Source organism: Callorhinus ursinus, unplaced genomic scaffold (genome assembly GCF_003265705.2).
Source record: "Callorhinus ursinus isolate GAN/ISIS: 27379988/994484 unplaced genomic scaffold, GSC_fseal_2.0 scaffold38, whole genome shotgun sequence".
Lineage (NCBI taxonomy): Eukaryota > Metazoa > Chordata > Mammalia > Carnivora > Otariidae > Callorhinus > Callorhinus ursinus.
Window position 1 is genome coordinate 15,262,723 of NW_027397100.1, and position 23,643 is coordinate 15,286,365.

General features: G+C 47.8%; 1 protein-coding gene across 1 annotated transcript; it reads right to left on the reverse strand.

Moving 5' to 3' along the window:
* Positions 1-684: 684 nt before the first annotated feature.
* On the reverse strand, positions 685-22,678 carry NSFL1C (NSFL1 cofactor). The gene is made up of 9 exons (XM_025876522.2): positions 22,514-22,678; positions 20,032-20,129; positions 14,447-14,521; positions 11,835-12,000; positions 11,095-11,187; positions 9,948-10,057; positions 8,978-9,115; positions 2,172-2,336; positions 685-1,095 (listed from the first exon to the last, which is right to left on the reverse strand). Exons 1-9 carry the CDS (start codon positions 22,616-22,618, stop codon positions 933-935), a joined length of 1,113 nt encoding a protein of 370 aa, XP_025732307.1. The 5' UTR covers positions 22,619-22,678; the 3' UTR covers positions 685-932.
* Between the last annotated feature and the right edge of the window lie 965 nt (positions 22,679-23,643).

Genomic DNA, 23,643 nt, shown 5'->3' on the forward strand with positions numbered 1-23,643 from the left:
CTCTCTTTCACCATTTGATTTGCCCTGCACAGTGAGTGGACAGCTCAGGGACGTCTCAATTCCGCTCCTCTTCTAGGCCAAGATGCCCTACTCTGCCCTCATTTGGGCTGGCAGGAGCTGCTTCCCAATGAGGAGACACCCTGTCTGTCTCCCAGGTACAGATCTCTGCACATGGAGTAAATAAGGCAATGGCAGAGCGGCTGAGAATATCAGGGTGTGAGTAGCCCAGATGAGGGAGGAAAGGGCTGGGGCAGGCGGGTGTCATCAGAATCCCAACTGGCCCAGGCCCAGGGAGCTCGAATTTCCCAGAGTTTGAGTGAAAGGAGCACAGGGAAGTATTTACTTTCACTTGAAGGGCTCGTGTGCATCTAGACCTGACCTCACGCTTCAGGCACTCCTGCTGTTGCCGTCTGATCCAGTCAAGAGGTTTGTTCTTGTGGGAGGAAGTGGCTACAAAGCCTCTTTCTTCAAGTGCCTGCCTCCCTTCCCAACAAAGGGGGAAACCCTCCACTAGTCATCTCAGGGATGGTGGGTGGACACTAGTGGATGGGTGTTGTGGGCCACAAGCAAGTTTTAAGCAGAGATGATGGAAGGGAGGTTCCTCCCCACACACCCTGGAAATTAATGTGATTTTAAAGCAATCAAAGCCGGCTTCAGTGGGAGAGGTTCCGTACAACATGCTGGTGATAGTCCTTCAATTTTTTTGGTTATTTTTATTTTTTTCTTTAAAGTCCATTGATCGTCACAAAAACCCAGGAAATGCAACTAAGGAGAAAACAAACGTCCAACCGAGATCTAAGAACCCAGAGCTACGGAGGAGACGTGGCACTGGACTGCTGGGTGTGCGGGAGGGGGTGGGAGGGGTGGTCCCCACGGGGCAGCTGGCCATGGGAGACGCAGGAGGGAGATGAGGCTGCCGGCCAGGCAGGCGGTTATGTTAACCGCTGCACGATGACAGCGTTGAGCAGGTTGGCTTCCTTCAGGGTCTGGCTCTCATCAGCCAGCTCTTTGTTCGGGAAGGTAGTCATGAGGACAAAGCTGGTGGCAGCCATGGCCGGCCGGGCGTCCACGATGAAGAGTCGGATGTCGCTGATCCTGGTGGAGTGGGGGTGAGTGGGGAGGTGGGTAAGCAGGGCCCTTCTCTGCTGTCCACGACCCCTGGCCATCCTTTTCCACAGGGCAGCCAAAACACTCATTTGGAAGCACATCAGATCATGTCACTTCCTTGCCTAAAAACCTTCACAGCTGCTCGCCATCTCTTGGAATAAACACCAACCGCCTTACTGTGATCCCAAGCCCTACCTACTTTGACACCACCCTCCTTCCCCTTGTTCTCTATCTTCCTCCTCCTAGATTTTCATCATGCTGGGCTTTCTGCCCACACTGGGGTCCCTCCTCCTAGGGGCTCCCCTGCCTGACCCATCTCCTGTAATCCTAATCACACTCGTTTCACAACTTAGCCCATATGACACCCCTGTCAGCACTCAAGGACTGTCAAGACATTCCCTAGGCCCCACATGTGCTTCCAGTTTAGTTGGCCTGTGACTGATGAAATTTAAATACTGCTATTCTAGAAAAAGGAGTTGCCAAATACCTATAATACCGGTAACAGTCCTCCCCTCCTAATCTCTTCAATCTCTCCGTGCCTCAGTTTCCCCATCTTTAAAATGGGGTTGGCACAGTTAGCTTTGATCCAGCCCAGATGATCTGAAACAGTAGAGCAGGTGTTCTAGTATTCTCAAAGGGCAGACCTAGAAGAGACTTTCACAGCCCAGTGGTTTTCAGAGACCCCCTGGAGGGGGCTGGGTGGAGGAAACCAGTTGAGGGGATGCCGGCACTGTGCCCCCCTCCCCCTCCATCAACCACGCCAGTTCAGATTTTATTCTTCTGCACCTGGACTTTACCATGAAATTTCCTGTGAACAAATACTGTGTGTGGGTGCTAAAAAGACCCTGAGAATTCCAATCCCAATTTTACAGGTGAGAAATGAGACCCAGAGCAGGGAAGTGAGCAGTGACTGGCCTCACTTAATGCAAGAGCAGGGACTAGAACCAAAGGCTTCAGACCTGCAGACCTTCCCATCCCACTGCCTCCTCCGGGGACAGCATGGCGTGCCTGCTGGTGTTTAGGGGGCCCTCCCAGAATAAGCGAGGCCAGATGGCACAAGGCACCTGTGGCTGTGGTTAAACTTCTGCACCAGCCTCCCGCCGTCGGCGAGCCGAATCTGGATGTTTGTGGTGGGCTGGGACTCGTCGATTGAGACAGAAGAGCTGGCTTTGGCTTCGTTTTCTGCCTGCTGTGCTGGAGAGCTGGTATTCAACACCTGGGGGGCCGTGCTGAGGAGAGAGGAGCATGTCAGGCCGCACAGAAAAACAAGGGCCCTGCAGGAGGGCAATCCCGCCTCGGAGTCAGCCTGAGCACTCGCTGTGTCCCGGACTGGGTCTGCCGCTGCTGCCACAGGGAGCGAATTGAGACAAGCCCTGCCCTTGTGGCACCTACCTACGGGCCCAGCAGAATGCGCTCAGGCCCTGAGCTGCTGCTAGCTTCCTCACTCCTGAGCAACCTGGGGCAAGTGACTCACCCCCTTCTTCCTGGGTGTCCTCACCTGAACAAAGGCTGAAAGGGAGGAAAGCAGTATGCATGACAGCCTGCAGCGGGACCAGACCAGGCTGAGTTTTAGCCTCCACGAGAGAGGGCAGTCCAAGTCTGCAGCAGAGGAGGGCCCAACACAGCCTGGCAGGTGACTGCCGGGATGCAGGGACCAGTCCAGACTCCTTTCCTGTCGCAGAATTTTCAGGCCTGCACTCCCTAGCGCAACCTTACTCATGTGCACATTTATTCTCCTGTGTCAACTATCAGAAGGGGGCAGAGATTTCCCACAAGCCAACCAAGTACCCCGCACCATAGGGATTGTTTACACAGTAGGAACAGGACATGGTGTCTGCTGCACTGTTCAGAGCTCAGATCTTAGATCAGATGGACCGGGGTCTAAATTCACCCACTAGCTCTGTGGTGCTGGGCAAGTTACTCAAACGACCTTAGTGTCAACAAGAGTAGTAACGAGGATCTTGAACAAGGGTTAAGGCTACGTGCCTTACTCAGTTTCTGTGAGAGCTATAAAGGAGAGAGCTACATATAGCACTGACATATACAAAATGAACCCCCAATTCTCGGGGTGCCTTGGCTGGCTCAGTCAGTTCAGTGCCCTACTCCTGATTTCTGCTCCGGTCATGCCTCAGGGTTCTGGGATCGAGCCCCACGTTGGGGTCTGTGCTCAGCGTGGAGTCTGCTCGTCCCTCTCCTCTGTCCCTCCCTGCTAGTGTGCACGCTCGCTCTCAAATAAAACCTTAAAACAAAAACAAAAACTCCCAGTTCTCCACAACTGTTGGGAGGTTTCCTCTCCTGTAAACGCCCGTGCATCTCACTCCCAGCCTTTCTCTTAGCAGACACCCGAGCCCAGACCCATGCAGAGAAAAGGCCATGAGATGCCAGCTTGTTTGCTTCCCCAAGCCTCTAATTACATCAGTTCTTAAACCTCTCCCTTCCCCCTGGATCTTTATAAGCTAAAAACGGTACCTGTAGCAAATCCAACAGAAAGTGCTTTCCCAAGTCTGTTTTCTGGGACCCTAGTCCCTCTACAACCCAGGAAGGTTGTGGAAATGCCACATAACAAACTGGAAGCATCAGAAGCCACTTGCATATTAAATGTCTTGAGAGACTGTGCAGTTAACGCAAACTTATTTAACCACCACATCCGTTTTTCATGGGATGACTTGTTAAACCTCCTGCACACAGAGTGTGTCATGTGAAACACTGCCCCAGAACACACAACTAGCTTATTCTGTTCTGTAAATGTGAAAATGAGGACTCAGAGAATTACCAAGTAGAGTTCAGGAAAGAAGCCTGACCACACTTACCAGCCGTGAGAGGAGCTGCTTCTACGCATCAGCCTCCCAGCACGTGGGACTCAATGAGGGCCAGGGCACACAGAGAAATCACACCACCACAAACTTCAAGAGAGGCTCAGAAACAGTGGAAAGTCCAATGTTATGCCTGTAAATGCCTAAGACTGACTCTGTTTTGCTCAGGAGTTTCATGGGCATTAGGTCAACTGTCTAATTAGACTGTAGGTGGCCTGTCCCTCGTGGGACTCAAACGTGGGCCAGGGCACACAGAGAAATCACACCACCACAGACTTCAAGAGAGGCTCAGAAACAGTGGAAAGTCCAACGTTATGCCTGTAAATGCCTAAGACTGACTCTGTTTTGCTTAGGAGTTTCATGGGCGTTAGGTCAACCGTCTAATTAGACTGGTAGGTGGCCTGTCCCTCAACTGTTTATGGAACACTTCCAAGGACGGAACAGGTATTCAGTGAAGCTACTGCCTGCCAGAAAGGGAACTCTCACATCTTCAGTCAGGCCTACAATGAGAGAGAAGCTATTCTAAGACAGCCCAGAGTATCCCTTTGGGCAAGGGTGGGGAAGGCAGGGACACGGGAATGGCGTTCACTTTGCGCACGCACTGTCTCGGGGGGGGGGTGTGTGTGAAAGCCACAGCCTCATGACTCAGCACAACCGTCCTTTGAGATGGGTATGGTTTCCATTTTATGGAAGGGAAAACAGCAGTGCATGTTGTAGGGTAGTTTCTCAATTTTTAAAAACTTACGTGACGAACAAGCTTTCTCCCTCTACGTTCTGTGTTCCTACCAGCCAGGACTTTGCCATGCTTCACTTCACAGTCTATGGTTTACTTTAAGAAACAAAACTCCTTTCTCAAACTTGTTCCCAGCTCCGAGAGAATCTGATACACCCTCACTCATGAGCTGGGTGACCCTCAGCAAGTTAGTGAACATCTGGGCTTCTCAATTTCCTTTTCTGTAAAAGGGGAATACTACCCCTACCCCACCTCTATACCTCTTAGTGCAGGCAGTCCACTACGTGGCAGCCACTCCTATGAAGGAGTTAGTGTGATGGCTGGAGAAACAGCACAGGCCGGCCATCACCAAGCTGGGCCCCAGGCTGAGTATTTCACACAGCGGTTCATCTAATCCTCAACGGCGTGTGAGGTAGGAATTCATCATTTCTACTTTACAGGTGAGGAACCTGAGGCACAGTGGGATTAAGCAATGTACCCAAGACCTCAGTGTTGGTCTGAGGTGAAGTCAGGACACAATCCAAGCTGCCTGGCTCTTGTCCTGTGCTCTAACACCTGCCATACTCTCCAGTCAAGCCTTGGAGTCAGGCAGACCTAGACCTGGACTTCGGAACACTGCCCCCAAGACACAGTTTGCTCGTTGATACAATGCGAGTTAAATGAAATTTCTGGTTGAGATAATAGCTTAAAATAATGCACCGTATCCAGCATATACTAGGAACACAAACAAATGCCTATGTGGCTATGTAAGAACATCCCAGATGCAATGCAGCATGGCAGGTAAGAGCACAGACTGGAAGGAACCTATCTCTGCACTGACCAGCAGTGTGACCTTGGGTGTGACCTGACCTCTTCAAGGCTCAGAGTCTTTATTTGTACACTAGGGATTGAAACAGGATTAAAGATGATAACCCATATGAAATGCTTACTCCAGTGCTTCGCTAACAGCAGAAAAACACTCTAAAAGCTGATTACTATCATTCCTCCGGATCTTGCCCCACTTATATTGTCTATATTCTGGACCCAAATCAGCTGGAGATGTTACTGCCTAGCCATGGGCTGCAACTGGAAGGTCACCTAAGGGGTGCTCCCAACCTACACAGCCTTCACGGAGGGTGAGGACTGGAGTAGGAGGAACATCTATACCAGATCTTATGGTTCTTATTTGTAACAAGACACTCAGAAAGTAGTAGGTCCAAACTGCTCTAGTTGTGCACGACAGCCACGTGCATGGGTTCAAGGGAGCTCAGCCTTGGGTTTGGTGTCTCCGGAGAGCTAACACTTGAGCCATTCCTCGCAAGGAGTGGCTGGGTCATCTGAGGCAGTGAAGGCACTTCACCCAGGGACGGGAATGGTCAGAACAGACATCCAAAAGTTTCTTTACTATCTCACTGCAAACACCATACAACTCACAGGGCAACAGAGCCTCACCCAGATCAAGAGCCTGAATCACCCACTTGCTCATTTCCTTTGTAGTCGGGAATTAACGGCACTAAGGTGCTTTGTTGTCACGACTGTTAAGTGCTGACACCCTGCCATCTCTTCACAAAATGACCACTGCAGAAAGCATGGTGAGCGGCCGTAACTCAATCTGGGTAGCAGCAAACCCACACTCCCCAGGGCGTTCTCGGTGTTTGCTACTCATTATCAAATAAATGCAGTCTTTCTGGACCTTCAGATTAGTTCCCATCCAAACAGATGGAAAACCTATAACAACAAAGTTTAATACAACTCTAAGAATTTTCTCAAATTTTTGAACTGATAACAGTTTACTCATTCAGATAATTGGAGAAAAAAAACCCAGGACTGATTTTTGAGGCAAACCTGAGAACATTTTCTTAAACTTTTGGCTCTTATTCATTTTAGCTGACAAGACGACAAATGGAAAATGTTGCAAAATTTATGGGGAAAACTAGAAAAAGCTGTCCATCTGGTTTAGACTGAAAAGCTAAAACCTTACTTAGCTTATAAAATTTCATTTATCTGTATAAAACATGTCTTTTGCTCATTTTTCATAGAAAGCCAAACTGGAATAAAATGAAAATGGCACTGGCAAAGAATATTTATTTAACCAGCAAAATCAAGCTCTGTCACGTACCTGATTAACAAGATCCGTCTGAACTTGTTGGATTCATCCTCCACAACAATAAAATTATTTACTCCCGTCTTGCTAAAATAGACTTCCTTAGAAACATTTTAATTTTGGGGGGGGGGGTGCCTGGGCGGCTCAGTCGGTTAAGTGTCTGCCTAGCTCAGGTCATGACCTCGGAGTCCCCGGATGGAGCCCCGCATCAGGCTCTCTGCTCAGCAGGGAGTCTGCTTCTCCCTCTGCCCCTCACCCTGCTCGTGCTCTCTTTCTCTCAAATAAATCAAATCTTATTTTTTTAAAAATTTTTTGAGATGTGGAGTTTTGCACAATACAGACTTTCCAGTAGTAGCATTTCCCATTGGTATCATGAAACCAAACAAGCCCAAATGTATGGTGTTCTGAGTTCTGAGCCCTTCCTTATAATAGCTGGTGAGTACAAATGGATACATCCTTTTTGGAGGACAATTTGACACCATCTTAAAAATATGAAGACCTTTTGAGCCAATAATTTTACTTCTAGCCCAAGATTAGGGGGTATACAAAGATTTAATTATAGATATTCATTGCAATGTTGTTCTTAATACTGGCAACTGTCTAAATGGTTCACAGCAGGGACTGGTTAAACTATAGCACATACATAAGATCGAAAGCTATGTTAGCATTAGAAATGAGGTTGAAGAAATACATTTACTGGTACAGACAGCCATACTACTTTCATTAAGCAAAACAGCAAGTGATAAAACAGCATACACAGTTTACACACACACACACACGACTAGAATAATACTAACTGGACATATCTGGATGTTAGGTTGTTTTTATTCTTGATCTGTATTTTCTATTATTTATCAAAAGATAAATACGTTTTTGTTTTAATACTTTAAAAAGACTTCTCTAGTAAGCTCTACAAGCTTACCGCGGCTGGCAGGGAAGCCGCAGAGAGGACCACTCTGAGGACAGCTATCTTGGGACTAACCCGCAGGCCCAATGCGGTAGACGAAATGAGAGCAGGCTAGACTTACTACTGGGTCCTGGGAAATCAGTCTATTGGTCTCTAATGTCCCGAGCTATTATTTTGCTCCTGATAAGGCATGAATGGCCAACAGGGAGGTCAGGGATTCCAGGAGGGCCCGGCTGAAGCTCAAAGGGTACAGCTGCTGGCAGACCACACTCTGATCCCTAAAGATGGTGATGAGGTGAGCATCTTGAGGCAGTGCCTAGCTCAAGAGCTGCCAGATCTAGGTCAGAGAGGGTGCTTGCTGTGCAGGTGTGGGAAGAAATGCGTCAGAAGGCCTGGGTTCCAATCCTGGTTCCACCACACACCAGTCATGCACCCAAGCATAACCCTTAGAGTCCCAGAATCTCAGTGTTCCTTCTGTAAAATGATTGTACCAGCAGGGAGGGTCACAATTCCCTGAGTGCCTCTTCCGTGCACAGTTCTCCCTGAAGAATACTGACCAAGTGACCCCATGGACAGAGTTAAGTGGACCTCTGAGAGAAGGCAGCCTGAGTATGGGTTGGCCAAGGTCTGGTGGGAGAACTCTGCCTATCAAAGGCAAGAGTGACTTCGACCAATCAGATCGTATCAGGGATCTGAATGCAAGATGGAGGCAGCAGCAAAGGACACAAGGCAGAAAAAGTCACAGGAAGTGACAATGAGTGTCAGGCAGGGCCAAAGGAGAAGAGGTAAGCACCGCCATAATGGTGGGGCATCAGCCTGCTCAGGGCAATAATGTCCCTGAGCTTCCCTGGATCCCGAACAAAGCTGCTGTAAGGCTGGGTTGGGTGAGAGAGTCCAGGATTTTTCATCCCTCCAAACCCCCATTTCAGGTGACCCAGGAAAATGTGTCTGTTTCAGCCATAAGCCATGAAGGAGGTTACTACTGCCATGAACGTGCTGGATTACGGAATCTAAGCAGCAACGTATTACCCTTCCTGCTCACACTAACTGCTCACTGTGGGGCAGCACTCTGTGCTCCTCACAGTGACTAAGGAGGGAAGCACTCATCAGTCACATTTTAGCAGTCAAAAGTCATATGGCTAGAAAGCGAAGAAATTTTAAACTCAGGTCTTTTAACACCAAAGCCCACGTTCTCCACACTCTTCCTCCTATACAAATGAAATATGCAGTACTCTGTAACAGTTGAAGAGCTACATGTCCAGTGAGTGAGATACAGAGTCTGCGGGTCTGGTAGAGGTACCAGCATGTCCCGCTTCCGCCCGTGCTGCTCTTACCTGCCCAATTTCTGACCCTCACCAGTGAAGGCTTTGAAGGCTCCCTTGGGTTTCACAAAATCCTCATCCCGATGGTCTTCCATGTCCAAATTCACCTGCCCACCGTGAGCTAACCTCCGTAGCTCTGCTGGCACCTCCCTGCAGAACAAAAGGCAACGCTGGGGTCCACAGAGAGCAGCATGGGAATGGCAGTGATGGGGGCAAAGGGAGGAGAAACATCCCAGTTCCAAACGTGAAAACTGCTGGGCCTCCACAGGAAGTGGCTACTTTAGTGGCTACTGTCTGCCTCCCACTTGTCTCTCGCCTGCTCAAAGCCACAGTTGAGACCTCTATCTTAGTTGGTCACTTGGTTCTGTCCCAGGCCCAGAAGGGAAAAAACAGACACACAAGGTTTTAGATCTGTGAATCTGTATTTCAACTGTGTTAAATCTGCTTAAAATTTTTTACTTCTTGGGCGCCTGGGTGGCTGTCAGTTGAGTATCCAACTCCTGATTTGGGCTCAGATCATGATCTCAGGGTCCTGAGACTGAATCCTGTGTCGGGCTCTGCACTGGGCGTGAACCTGCTTGAGAGTCTCCTTCTCCCTCTGCCTCTCCCCATGCTCACGTATGCACACACGTGCGCTCTCTCAAAATAAATAAATAAAATTTTTAAAAAATGGGGGCGGGGGGCAGTGCACCTGGGTGGCACAGCCAGTTAAGCGTCCAAGTCTTGGTTTTGGCTTGAGTCATGATCTAAGGGTCATGGGATGGAGCCCTGCGTCAGGCTTCGTGCTCAGTACAGAGTCTGCTTGAGATTCTCCCTGTCCCTCTGCCCCTCCCCCCGCACTCTCCTGCTCTAAAATAAATAAATAAATCTTAATTTTTTTTTTTTAAACTTCTTAAATAATAAACATTTCAATCAGCCTCTTCTTTTCCATCTGCCATTCCACTCACTGACATGGAACCCAGAGGAAGGCTTCTCTGCTTACCCTCTGCGAATAGACTCCAGAAACTGGGCATTGGATGGGTCTTGGTAGCTTCTGAGTTCACCATTGTCCAGGCTGAACCCACTCTTCCAGAGCTTCAACACTACATGAACCTGTGACAATAGGAGGTAGCAGTCCATACATTGTCAGGAAACTGGCAAGCACACCAATGTGACCCTGTAAATTAGCAGGTTCTTACTATTTTCTTGTGTCATTATCAAAACACGGACAGACATACCACACACACGCATGCACGAGGAAATCTATCAACCACCAAGTATTCATCTAAAATAAGGTGATTGGCAACAGGTTAAGAGCATGGACTTTGATTTGAGCAGACCTGGGTCTACATCTCAGTTTCGCCCTCACTAGGCTAAGTGGCTCTGAGCAAGTGAACCAAGTCAAAGCTGTGGCTTATCTGTACGGTTGTCGGTGCACTTGGCATGTAGCTCGTGCTCAACTAAACTGCCATGGCAAATTTACTCATGGGGCATTCTGCAGTCATTACAAATGCTATCTACAATCTCTGTTAACTCCCCCCACATATTCATTGTAAAGGGTCGAGGCTACAAACCAACATATTAGCAGCTGCTGCCTCAGGTGCATAGTTTTTATTTTTCTCCTTGTTCAAATTTTGGAATAAAACCCAAAATGATTAAAAACAAATACATAATAGAAACTAATGGTCACAAGGCCAAACATTTGCTTCTGACATAATATTAAATTCACAAACCTCACAATTATCGATACAGTATGAGACACTTATTGGTGAGGGAATCCTATACAGAGAAAAAAGGACTGAACAATAGTAACGAACATTTTTTCAAAGTTGTGTCTTAGGCCTCCTTGGATGAACTGAAGACTAAGTTCTTTAGCCATGTCCGCAGCACCAGAAAACCCCAGAATCATGATCCCTCTGCACAAGCTTCAGTGGAATGCTCAGACAACGTCTTCATTTGTCCGTCTCCTCTGCTCAGCCCTTCTCACGAGTGCCCGCCCAGTCAGGTAAATCCTCTCCATCTAAGGACCACAGTAAGGTGGCCTCTTCCCTTTCAGAGGCTGCTGGTGCACACATAACATGTGACCAATCACCTCTGAAAAACGGCAGAACAGTCTATGAGCTTCCCAAAGAATGAAGACGCACACTCACATCCTGGCCGGAATGCCGCCTCCTTTCTCCTGCCACGTAGGCAGACTCTTCTTCCGGTGCTGCCCCAAGGCGATAGCCACCCCCTGCAAACGGCTATAAAACACAAGTTCATAAACACTGAGGAGACAGACAATGGTGGTGGTTCACTCAGATACAATGACATACCTCAAGCTTGTTACCTACTAGGTGCGCTTACTCTGGTACTGAACTCAGAGCCACAGGGCCAGGCAGTATGGGAGATGAATGAAATGACCTGGACTGGTGAGAACTGGTGGGGGGGGGGGAAGAAGCAGGCAGGAGGCACCGCTTGGCTAAAGGGAAGAGCTGCTACTAAGCTCTAGTTAATTATGGTCATGCAGGAATCTGGGGGCAGGATAATACCAAAGACTTTCTGACTTTCCCAAAGACAACAGAAATCTAGAATTTATGTAACACAGGTGGCTACTAATTTAATTAAAACAAAATAAAGTAAAACACTGAATAAATCAAGTCAGCCAAATACAACATGTGTATAGGACCTGTTCCAACCCACAGGCCAAGATTTGAAAACTGCCTCAAATCTTCATTTCATGTTGAAAGGTGAAACAAACTGCATTGCTCTTGCACTTATAAGAGCAAATGAGCAATGAAAGACAAAACAAATTCAGTCACTACTAGGGTGACAAAGGGCTCCCCCCAGCCCTCCCCAGCTCCCAAAAACCAGAGTCTGGTGGCCACAGACAACAACCCCCTATGCTTACTCTCGGTTTACTGGTTTCTCCAGGGCTCTTGGTCACTCGCTCCACAGCTACAGCTCCATGTTCCTTGGCACCTTTAAAGAGATCATCCACCAGCTCGTTGGGACTCTTCTTCCTGGGAGGGCCGACAATCTGCTGTCCACTTCTCTCTGAGCCCCCGGCATAAAACCTGTACAGAAAACACGTGTCTTACACTAAACGCACTTGGAAAACATGAATACAGCATGTGCCAGGCTCTGGGCTAGGTGCTAGGCACACGGAGGTAAAGGGTGCAGTGCCCATCTTTAAGGAATTTACTGTCTAACTGGGAAAACAGGTAAGTAGGCAGGCAGGCATAATGCAGTGTGAACAGCAATGGAGGTCAGTAAGGGGTGCTCTGGAGCACTGAGCTGGGGAGGATCTTCTGGGCTGAGTCTTGAGGATGAGGATATGTTTATTAGGTGAAGAAACCAGGGAAGGGCATTCCAGGCATGCATGACAACATGCCAGCTCCAGAAAGAGTCCCAACTGGGAATTATCCATCCGCTGGCCAGCGCCCTTCTAGGAGATGGCAACTATGGTCACGGTCAGAAGCAGCTCTAGGTTAACAGCGGCGGCGGCGGTGTGGTTAGTACAAGCAGCTAGGCTCCAGGGTTGGCTCTGCCGCTGAGTGCCCGTGGGCAAACTGGTGCAGTGCCCTGTAGCTCATCTTCCTTATCTTTGAAATGGGAGGGAAGGACCACATGCCCTACCTACCTGCTCCTTAAGTCAGGGCCATGAGGTTCAAATCAGCAGATGTATGCAAAAGAACAAGCACAGAGTAATGCACACATGTCAGGTGGTGTGATAAAGCACGGAGAGCTCACCCAAGCTTCACCTCACCTTGCTATTCTGGTGATATCCACTGGGGGCAATGAGAAGATGGTACTGAAAAAGGTCAGGGAGAGCCAAATACAAGCCCCAAGATACCCACACCAGGCTCTGCAATGGGCCACGTATGGCTTGAGATTAAGTTAGCAGTTTTTAACCTGGTTCTGAAAACCAGTACTCATGTAGCCTGGCTAGCCACCTGCTTGTCACTCCTATTCACTGCTAGGTCAATGGCATGTCTCTCAGTGGGGAGAGCTGAGAACCTATAAAATTAGTCTCAGCCTTCTATTTCCTGACATTCCCCACTGAATGCAAGGCAAGCCACAGGCCTAGATAAGGACAACAGCACCAATGTCATCAGGTCTGAAATGCTGAGGGGCTGAGGATGTAATCAGGATGTGAAATAAAGGAAGGTCATCACCTGGAGGATGTGACAGGACAGGAAAAGGAGGCAGCGGCCATTTAGAAGTTGGGCATTCACATACTTGATGGCATTGCCTTTCACTCAAGGAGTGTAAAACTCTGAACCTTGAATGTATCTAAAAAGAAGGCTGTGAGGCAGTGTAAAGGTCACTATATGGATGAAAACAGAGAATAGAACACATGTCATTTCTCAGCCCGCTTCCCAAAGAGTGACCATGATGAGATAATTATATTTCCCTAAGAGCTACTATAATGATCATTAAGAACATCTGACAGACCGAGGCAGGGCCCATGGGGAACTAAAACCCGTGAAATGAGGCTGCAGATGAAGTTCTGCTCAGTGGACTGAGAGGTCTTTATTATGGAATCTCAAAGCCTTGGCTTGTGAACTAAGAGCCCGTGATCAAGTGCTTAAGAATATTCATTCCCTTCACCTGCACTTTCATTTCTACAAACTACCGTTAAGAAAATAATCTGAAATGTAGCCAAAGATTAATATACAGAGGTGTTCACAGCACTGATATTTATGATAGTAAAAAACTGTCAAAAATCTAAATATTGGACAATCCATATGATGAATTATTATTATAGTTGTTGAAAACACTAATGAATCTTAATGGCATGGAGAAGTACTGAAGAAAAAGCATTAATCCATTAAAAACAAGAAACAAAATTATCTGTCACCATGCAAATTATAATACCAAACAAAGTACATTTATATACAGAGCAAAGACTGAATAAAAATATGCCAAAACATTAACTCTAGTTACCAAGCGGTGCATGAGTGTTACATTTTTTCAGTACACGATTCTGTATCTTCCACAACGGACACTATTTTTATTATAGCATTCCTAACGGTTAAAAACAAACAGACAAACAGTACGTGTATGTGTGTATATTGGGGGAATACACACTGATAAGCTTTTTATTGTTTATTATGTAATATATTGCCTTTTTAATTAAAAAAAAAAACCTGGAAAGATAAATACCCAAAATATTGATACCTGGTGACCATTGGGTGACCAGGTATTATGAATAACTTTCTTTTCCTTCTTATTGATTTGTTTCCCTTCCCCAACACTCCTTAACAAATACATGTTCTTTTAATAATTAAAAAAAGAAAAACCCAGAATACGCCAAAAGAAAAAAATAGTAACAGGGGAAAGGGATGGCTTCTAAGCTACAGGGAGTGGGAGACTGTTTCTAGAATATAACCACCCAGACTAGCCCACAGTAGTAATGGCTAATGATAACCGAGCACGTTATCCTTCTAGGTCCTTCTAGATGGTTTACACATTATCATGGACTTTCCTGTGGACTGCACCCCCCCAACAAAGACTCACCTCTGGCCCTCTTCCTCCTCTTCCTCCTCATCTTGGTCATGAATGAGGTCTCTGAAGGATGTGACCCTATTATCGCTGGAGACACAGAAAGGAGCAAAATGATACTGGGGAGAGTTAAACAAAAGTAACCCCCATTATCAGCTGCTAAGGAATTGAGGACATAGGGGTTAGATTTCTTTCTTTCTTTTTTTTTTTTTTTTGGTGGATCTAAGTGAAAGAGGGTGAGCCTTTCTATCAAAATAATGTGGCATTTTTCTTCACGGTAACGCAGGACTGCAAACAAATTAGGAAGGACTATTGTGAAATAAGATGGGAGTCCAATTTCAGCTCTCCTAGAGGGAGGAGGGGGAACAGTATGGGGTGTATGGAGATATGGGGTATGTACTACTTTAAAAACTTACAATTGGATAGCTGTTTTTGACATTTAATTCTTATTACCTTTTTTAACAGATTTTTATTATTTTTAAATAATTTCCACACCCAACGTGGGGCTCGAACCTACAACCCCGAGGGCAAGAGTCACAGGCTCCACTGACTGAGCCAGTCAGGACTGAGCCAGGGCAAGAGTCACAGGCTCCACTGACTGAGCCACCTCATCATTTAATTTTAAATACTGAACTGGATACTAGGTCTATAAAGATGATCAGACACAGTTCTTATTCTTGAGTTCCTTATAGGCTCATGGCCCCTGAGCCAGGAAACCATCTGTTAAATACTGTGCAGTATGGGCTGTGGCAGAGGGAAGCACACAGGACACATGGGTACAGAATGTCTTGTCCCTCGTGGGGTGCGGATGGCGGAATACCAAGAAAGGTTTTCTAGGAAAATGCAACACTTGGACTGTGTGCCAAAGAATGAATGGACCATCAGCCAGGTGGAGAGAGGGCAGGAGGCTGGTGGGGGTAGGTAGGCACTGCAGGAAAGTGGTATATGCACATATGCAAAGTACCACATTCCAGGAAGGACAAGCTATCAAGAAGTGAAAAGGAAATGAGTATGTGGCTGAGGACACCTCTGCTTCTGCTGCACGTTACTCAAGAGAAAGTGTTTACTGGTGTTTAGGAAAAAAGCAGAGCTGTCTGTGGGGCCAGAGAGGGCACACTAAAAACGGGTGTGAGAAGAGTCACCTTCCTCCTCTGACTTTGTTTTACACTGTCACTTTTTTTCTAGTTTAGAGTGTCCTCAAGGAACTTAGGAATCACGAGACACATTTTATAAAAACATTTTCTGAATTTCTTAGGGCAACAGGTAAGTTCTTTATAAAACGATAGGGGGGGAAATACAGGTTTACTGAGGCTAGACTGAGAAGCCTCAAGGAGTTATTTTCTAGGGAGAAAGCTCCAGTTCAATCTTGAAGATATATATCAAGGAGACAATCAGAGGACAGAACAGGCTTTGAAGTGCCATCAACTAGAAAGGAGAGAACAAAGACCAATTAATGTAGCAAATGCATTCCCTGCTTGAGTTAGCTGAGAGCAACCTCCTGGGCATTCCTGGATGCTCTATATGACATAGTTCAAAAGGATCCAAGTGATAGATGTGCACTATGGCCCTGAAAGGCTAATTTCACTCATTATCTTCCCAGGGGGAGTTTTCCACAGATGTTCAGGCTAACACCCATGGCGACAAAAGCCCTCTCTCTGTTGTTAAACACCTTCAAACACCACATGTACACGTGCTTGAGCAAACCACTTACTCTGGCAGCAGGTTTGATTCTTTCTCTGAAAGTTCTCACATCCAGACTCTGACACCATCTGACACAGACTCTGGTGTCCATATACCTGGTTCCAATCCCAAGTGAGCCCACCCGGGGATCTGGGGCATGCTAATGAAGTTCTCGAAGTCTTCATGTTCTCATGTGCCAACGGGGCCAATCACAGCACCAACCCCTTGGGCTTTCTGTGAGCTGTCAGGGCACTGAGCCTGGCGCAGCACACTGCAAGTGCTCCTCTCAAGCAGTGGTTCTCAAAGTGCTGGTCCTTAGACCGAGAGCATCAGCAGTATCTGTGAGACTGTGAGAAATGCCAGTCCTTAGACCTGCCTCAGAGCTCCAAAGTCAGAAACTTTGGGAGGAGTGCCCAGCACCCTGCATTTGAGAAGCTCTCCAAGTAATTCCGACACACGCTTAGAGCTGAGAGCTGCTCTGGGGTAGTGTTCTGAGAGTTACCTTAGGCATGGACGTCCAGGGGACACCATCAATTTTAGAACACTTTGTCCTCTGTCCTCCACAAAGTGGCAAAATGTCTCAGAAATTTCAATTTTTCACCATCAAAACTCCATCTCCCAGGTACCCTGGCACCCCGAGTACACGGAAGTCCTCTGTCAGATCCATTTTTCATAGTGATGGAAATGCTGTTACCTATGCTGTCCAGTATGGAAGTCAAAGTCACAGGTGACTACTGAGTATCTGAAATGTGATCAGTATGCATAACTGAATGTTTATTTAATTTTAACTAATTTAAATAGCCACATGAGGCTATAGGCTCCTACAATGGATAGTATAGTTTTAGAGAAGCAGAAAATGGCAGTCCCTGGCATCCTAAGAAAGTATAGTTAAGTTGGATGAAAGAAAAAAAGGAAGAAACTCACCACTATCTCTTACTCTATCCTGTGCTAGGTACAGGGGTGGGAGGTGCTGGACAAGGAGGTAGTATGGGGCAGAAGCAGCTCTGTATATACACAGACTTGGACTTGAATCTGTCATAACAGGAGCTGTGAGTTACTCAATCTTTCTAAGACCCAGCACCCTACCTACTTCCAAAGTTGTTGAGGCATAACAACATAGGTTAAGACTATCTGGCAGAGCTAGACAGATGGTGGGTGCTCCTGAAATCCCAGCCCTCCCACTTCCAGGAACTTAAAATTTACCGAGGGAGAAAAAGTGAAGTTAAAGATCAGGAGAAGAGTTCAAGACGACCCACAAGAGATGTCACCAAGTAGTACCTGGATATAGTCAAAAACTGAATGAATTATAGGTGACTGGATTTCTGAGTAACAAGACCATGGCGTGCTGCCTATGGGTTGGGGATAATGCATTCAAAAGAAAAGGTAGGGACTGAGCTAAACCTGGAAGGACCCATGGGAGCTGGACAGGAAAGAGAGCAGGTATGTCCAGTTAGGTGAAAGGCTCAAACAAAAGCAGGAGAGCCAAAAATGAGGCAAAATTGAGATACCAATGAAATCAGTTTGGTTGGAATAAAGATTTGAGAAACAAGGGAAAGGGGGTAAGCTAAGGATGGTAGGTTCAGGGCCAGCTCTGGAGGACCCTGAATGTCCATGAAGGGAGGCAGTACATCATTCTGGCTGAGAGCTGAACGCTGGAAACAGAAACAGATCTGCATTTAAATCCCTGTTTTACTAGCTGTGCATCTTGGGAAGACACCCAGCTTCAGCATCTTCATCCGTAAAATGGGTAGAGTAATAGTACCCACACATACGGTTGTAGTGAGGACTAAAGAGATGTACATGTAAAGGCTTAACCTAGGGCCTGGCACCTGGCAAGTGCTCAATAAACGACAGCTGTTATTACTGAGGAGTTTAGACTATCTTACAGCAATGGTTAACCTTTTTATGTCCCAAAGATCTTGGAAAATCTCTTAAAAGCTATGGATTTTCTTGTCAGAAAGGATAAAACATACACATAAAATTCTGCAACTTCAGGTCATTTATAAACCTTCTCACATCCATTCCAGATTCTAGAGTCAAAGGAGGACCTCACTAACGAGTGCTGCTCCACAGCACCAGTGAGGACACGAGAGAGCAGTCGGGGAGAGAACGGCAGGGGTGGGGCGAGCCAGCAGCAGGCTGAGTGTCCTGCAACAGTCTGGTCCCTCGGGGTGGGGGCAGAGGCAGGTTGCACACACAACTCCTCAGAGATGCCAGTACAAGCGTGGCTTCTCCGGTCCTTCCGGACAAGGACAATGATGTAACAGACTATGTCCTCCCTCTCTGTTTTTCTTGGCTTCACCCAACTGAGTACCATGCTTGAGGCTTACCCGAAGCAACAAAGAAAAGCCCTTAGGCCTGCACATGTGTTCAGTCCCCCTTGGTCTTAACATTAAACTCCATTTCTTTGATTCTTTTACTTATAGATCTATTTTTTATCTTTGTGGAAAGAGAAAGGGGACACATAGAAAAAGAATGGGGATGATGAAAACCAGTGCTGATGATGATAATGATAAAAGGACAACGGCTAACGTTCTGTGTTCTACGTGCTTTGTAAGTTAAAAACTCATTTAATCTTCCACGTGGTGGGCACTGCTACCGTGTCTATTTGACAGGCAAGGAAAACCGAGGCACTGAGATGTTCAGTAAACTGTCAAGGTCACGTTGCTTGAAAAGAAACAAACAAAACACACGCACACATTAAAAAAAAAAAATCCATGAAAAAAAAAAAATAAAACAAAACTGTCAAGGTCACAAAGCTCCCAAGTAGCAGAGCTGGGATCTGAATGTAGGGAGCTGGGCTCGTAGGCTTCTGCTCCAATAAACCACTGCCTCGATAGGACTTTAAGGCTACTAGAGGAGAGAGGTACGAACATGGGACTGATACCAGAGGCGACATTTCAACTTCTCCCCCTCTATGGGTCTGACACGCCAACATCCCAACAGTAACCATGAAAGACTCACACCCAGGAAATCAGCCATCTCCCTAACAACCATGTTCCAGGTAGTAACATCCAGATGAGCCATCACCCATACCTCTGGACATGGGAGACAGGGAAAGAAGTCGAGGAGGAACAAAATCTGGGGTTAGAGCTCCTTCTTCAAAGGAGGAAATGTAATTTAAAGCTTGGATGCCCTTAGAGAGAAACACAATTTACCACTCCATTGGCAAAGAAACATTCTATCTGTATTCTGGGGTTGATTTAAAAACCAAACAAATTTTTCTGGTGAAAACATATACCAGAGAGTAGAAACAAATCAGGCTAGAGCAGAGAGGGGAGCTGTAGTTCCGACACCTTTGTAGGAAGAGGCCCTGCCTGTCTCCTGGAGGACCAGCACTGTCTCGCTCTGCAGATCACACTGCCATGGGAACCTTGGAGTTAGGTGGCTGGGACAGGGGATGCAAATGGGATCATAAAGGTTAACTCTGTTTCACCTAATCAATCTGGGAAAGAGTGGGTTACACAGGTTTATTTTCTCTTAGACTTCTAAATAGGGTAATGGGCATCCTAAAATATCAAAAGAGCCTTTCTAAAGTCATCTAGTCTAATCTTTTACATCTACAGCCCCCAGAAAAGAAGTCCTTTGGTTTCTACTTAAAAACTTCCAGAGATGAAGAGATCACTCCTCACATTCATAAATAAAAGACCCTCAAACATCTTCAAAGTAGGTTCTGTGGTTTCCCCCAGGACTGGGCCATAAACCACACTCAGGTAAGAGTTTCCACCTGAGTGTGTTGTGCCTCTCTACAGGAAAGGAACATGTCATGTGAGGAACTAGTATCCACCAATTAATCTAACTTTCTTACTCCAACCCACTGGTCCGTATCTCCAGGCCTGAATCCTCCATTAAGTCAGGAAATTGCTCCTCATCACTGTTGGAAGCACACCCAAGTAGCAATAATTGAAGTTGGCCCTTACCTGGGGGCTGTGCCTCTGGACACTGAACTGGGGGTTGCCTGCGAAATGGTCACAATGTCTTCGTCCCCTCCATCCTCATAAAAGCTCGCTAGGGCGATCTGAAACAGAGAGGCAGTAACTTGGGATTCTTAAACAGGCCTTCGTCTAACACATATTTCCTTTGAGTGCAAAAAAGCAAAATCACAAAGATATGGCCCACACTTATGAGGTGGTCTCTATCTGGGGACCACAGAAAATGAGATCAAAAGATAGCAAGCAGCCCAACTGTTTCTCTTCATATCACCTGAAACAAATTCCACCCACTAAGGTGAATAGAAGGCAAGAAAGAAGGCTGGGATGGAGTCACTCCTCATTCTCATTTTACTAGGAAACGTGCTCTAGTAAAAGCAGTGTACATTTATTGAGCATTTATTTATGTGCCACATTGTTCTGAGCGTAACTCTACATGTGTTAACTCATTTAATCCTCAAAGAACCATATGTAATTGCTGTTATTATTGTCTCATTCTATAGTTGATACAGAAACACTGAGAAATTAAGAATATTGCCCAAAGTTAGGCTGTTGGTGAGTAGAGCCAGGTCCCATCCCAGGCAGTCTGCTCAGGCCCTTACTCTCAGCTTTTATGGGACAGTCAGGAGTCAGGAACAGAGAGATTGGTCCAGGTTGCTATGTTTACTTTCTCACTAAGGCCCAGTTTCCTCATCTATGCAATGTTGACACTTGTCCCACCAACCCCGCACCATGAATGAGAGGACCCATCAACATTCCTGCACAGTCATGCCTTAGCTCTCTACATACAGAAGGTATACGGGAGTCTTTTGGCCATTTGTGTTTGGTTGTTTCTCTCACTGACCTAACGGTTAGGTACTCTGTACAAAGAAATAAGAAAGAGCACTGCGGTCTACAGAGATGAAAAAGATATGGTTCCTGTCCTCAAAATCACCAGCTTTATAGTAGGCAGTGAGCCCGTGTGGGACGTAATCAGCCTGTTAGGAGCATGCCTTCATGGGATATAACCAGTCCCCTGGAGGCAGTGTGCTGTCACAGGACACACACTGAACTGGTAGTGAGGGGGGCCTACATTCAAGTCCTGGCCCTGCCAGGCAAGTCATGTTACAAGCATGAGCCTGTTTCCCTACCTGTGGTGTGAGGAGACTGGGACTGATGACCTGGCAACTGTGTAACATTGTGAGCTTCTAGGTTTTCCAGGCCGCGGCTGCATTTTGTATTTCTGCCCTGCACAGGGGCTTCACACTGTGTGTGTGTGTGTGTGTACAGGCGTGATGCTATACCTAATTCTCTTACTCTGCGGAAGCAATTTAAATGGTGGAGTCAGCAGACCCAGTTCAAATCCCAACCTCACTACTTAATGGCTGTGGGATCTCACATATATCACTTGCCTTCTGACCTTCCAACTGCTCACCTATACAGCGGAGCTAAGTCTTCTTTACCTCAGTGTTGCTAGGATTAAACAAATCATCACCTGTAAAGTGCCCGGCACTCCGCGGTTCAGAGCCTGGGCTCTGGAATCAGACAGAACTGAGTTCTAACGCTATCTTTTCCACTTGGTAACTAGTGATGCCTTGAGCAAGTTACCTAACCTCCCTAAACCTCAGCTGCAAAATGCTAAGATTAAGTAATTTAAGACACGTAAAGCAGTTAGAACAGCACCTGGCTCCTGGCAGGGAATCAAGAACTACTAATCATCGTCATCCACCCAAGACGCAGGCTAACCAAGACCATTTACGCAATTCTTTCTACAATCAATTACTGAGTGCATATTATGAGCCAGGAGCTGTTCCAGGTACGGGGGACTCAACAATTTTAAAAATCCCTCCCTCGTGTAGCTCATCTTAATGCCTTAATTAACAACTATGTAGTGAATACGTAATATGTGCCAGTACACTAGACGATAAATTCCACGAGACTCCCATTTTACAGATGACTTGACTAGGAAAGACGAATAGGCTCCAAGGTTGCGCCACCACCCTGGAGGTATTCTCCCAGGAATTGGGTAGGAGGGGGCGTGGGCCAACTCCTGGGCCGGGAGGCTCCCTCCACCTGCGGCAGGGGCGGCGTAAAGGGAAATAAACGACCACCTCGTCGCCGGCGCAGTTCCACCCCGGACCTGGTCATTCCCGCCCTAGCCCCAGCCGAGCCTCGGCGCGGCCGCCACACCCCCAGGCTCCCCTCTCCACGCGGGTCGCGGCAGTGCCCAAAGTCTCGCTGACCCCACCAGCGGGCGAGGCGGAGGGGGAAACCGAGGCCCGGCAGAGCAGGGCCGGGCCGGGGTTGGCCCGCGTTTCCCCCACGCCCAACCGAGCTGGCGACGCGTGGCAAGCGGCCTCAGGACCCTGAGGCCTGGGTCGGGCCGCAGCCCGGCGGGATGACTGTGCGCTTCGGCCACCGCGGGCTTGATGCGCCAGACACCCGCCTCCCGCAGCCCCTGGCCGGCCCGACGCAGCCGGCTCCGCGCCGCTACCTGGAGGTCCCAGCCGGCCGACTCGAGGAAGAAGCGGGCCCGGTCTTCCTCGGCCCCAGTCACCGCCACGAACTCCCTCAGCGCGTCCTGTCGCTCCGCCGCCATCTTCGCTCTGTGCGCCGCCCGAACCGCTCCGGCTGCCGCCGCAGAGCCTCAGCCCCGCAGCCGCGTTCCGCCCGCCGGTCGACTCGGCCCAGCCGAGCGGCGCCCGCCCGCAGGCCCCGCCCCATGCGGTGCCTCACGCAAAGCCCTCCGTGCGGAAAACTCTCCCTGCTCCGCGCCCTCTGGCGGCCGCGGCGCGGACCCGCAGCCTAAGGGCGGGGGTGGAAGCCGGGCGGAGGAGAGGCGGGGCGGGTCTTCCCCGCACCTGTGGGATGAAGAATCTCTGAAGGAGTCAGATCCACAGTTCTTCATCGACTCGTTCCTTCATTTCATTCATTTATTTATTCGTTCATTCACTTCCTTGTTCACATATTTACTAAATGCGATCAAAGGGCCTGGTGCTCTTCCAGGGATGGGGACAGGCAAAGAGCAAAACAAAGTCCCTGCCCTCACATTCTAGGGGAAAAAAATAGACCTGGAACAACAGGTCCCTCCTCTGCTCCCAACACGAACGTGCCTCCCGGTCTCACACCGCGTAGCAGACAAAATCTCCTGGCCTGCAAGACCGGTGTGAAATACGCCAGCCCGTCCATCTCATCTCCCAGGCTTCCCACTAAGTTCCTCTGCCCCAGGCACACTCCCTTCTTGCTGCCAGGTGCGCATTTGCTTCAGAGCCTTGCCAGCGGCGGCGATTCCCTTTTCCTTTGCTGGTGGGCAAGGTGTTCCCTCACTTTCTTCAGGCTCCTGTTCCAAGGGCACCTTCTGAGACCCAATCCCGTCTTTTAGGTCCTCAGCTTCTTTGCCCTCTTGTCTCTTGCCATCCTGCCTGGGATTCTCTTCTCTTCCTCTTTCCTTTGTCAGCTTCTGCACACCCCTTCCCCTCAGTTTAGGTATTCCCTCTTCAGGGAGGCCTTCCTACATCCCTGGGCTCTCTGTCAGACATCCTTGTGCATGCCCTGTGATGCCTTCTTAAGTGTTAGCCTTCCCCAAGGGCCACCATCCCTGTGACAGAAGAGGCTGTGGCTGTC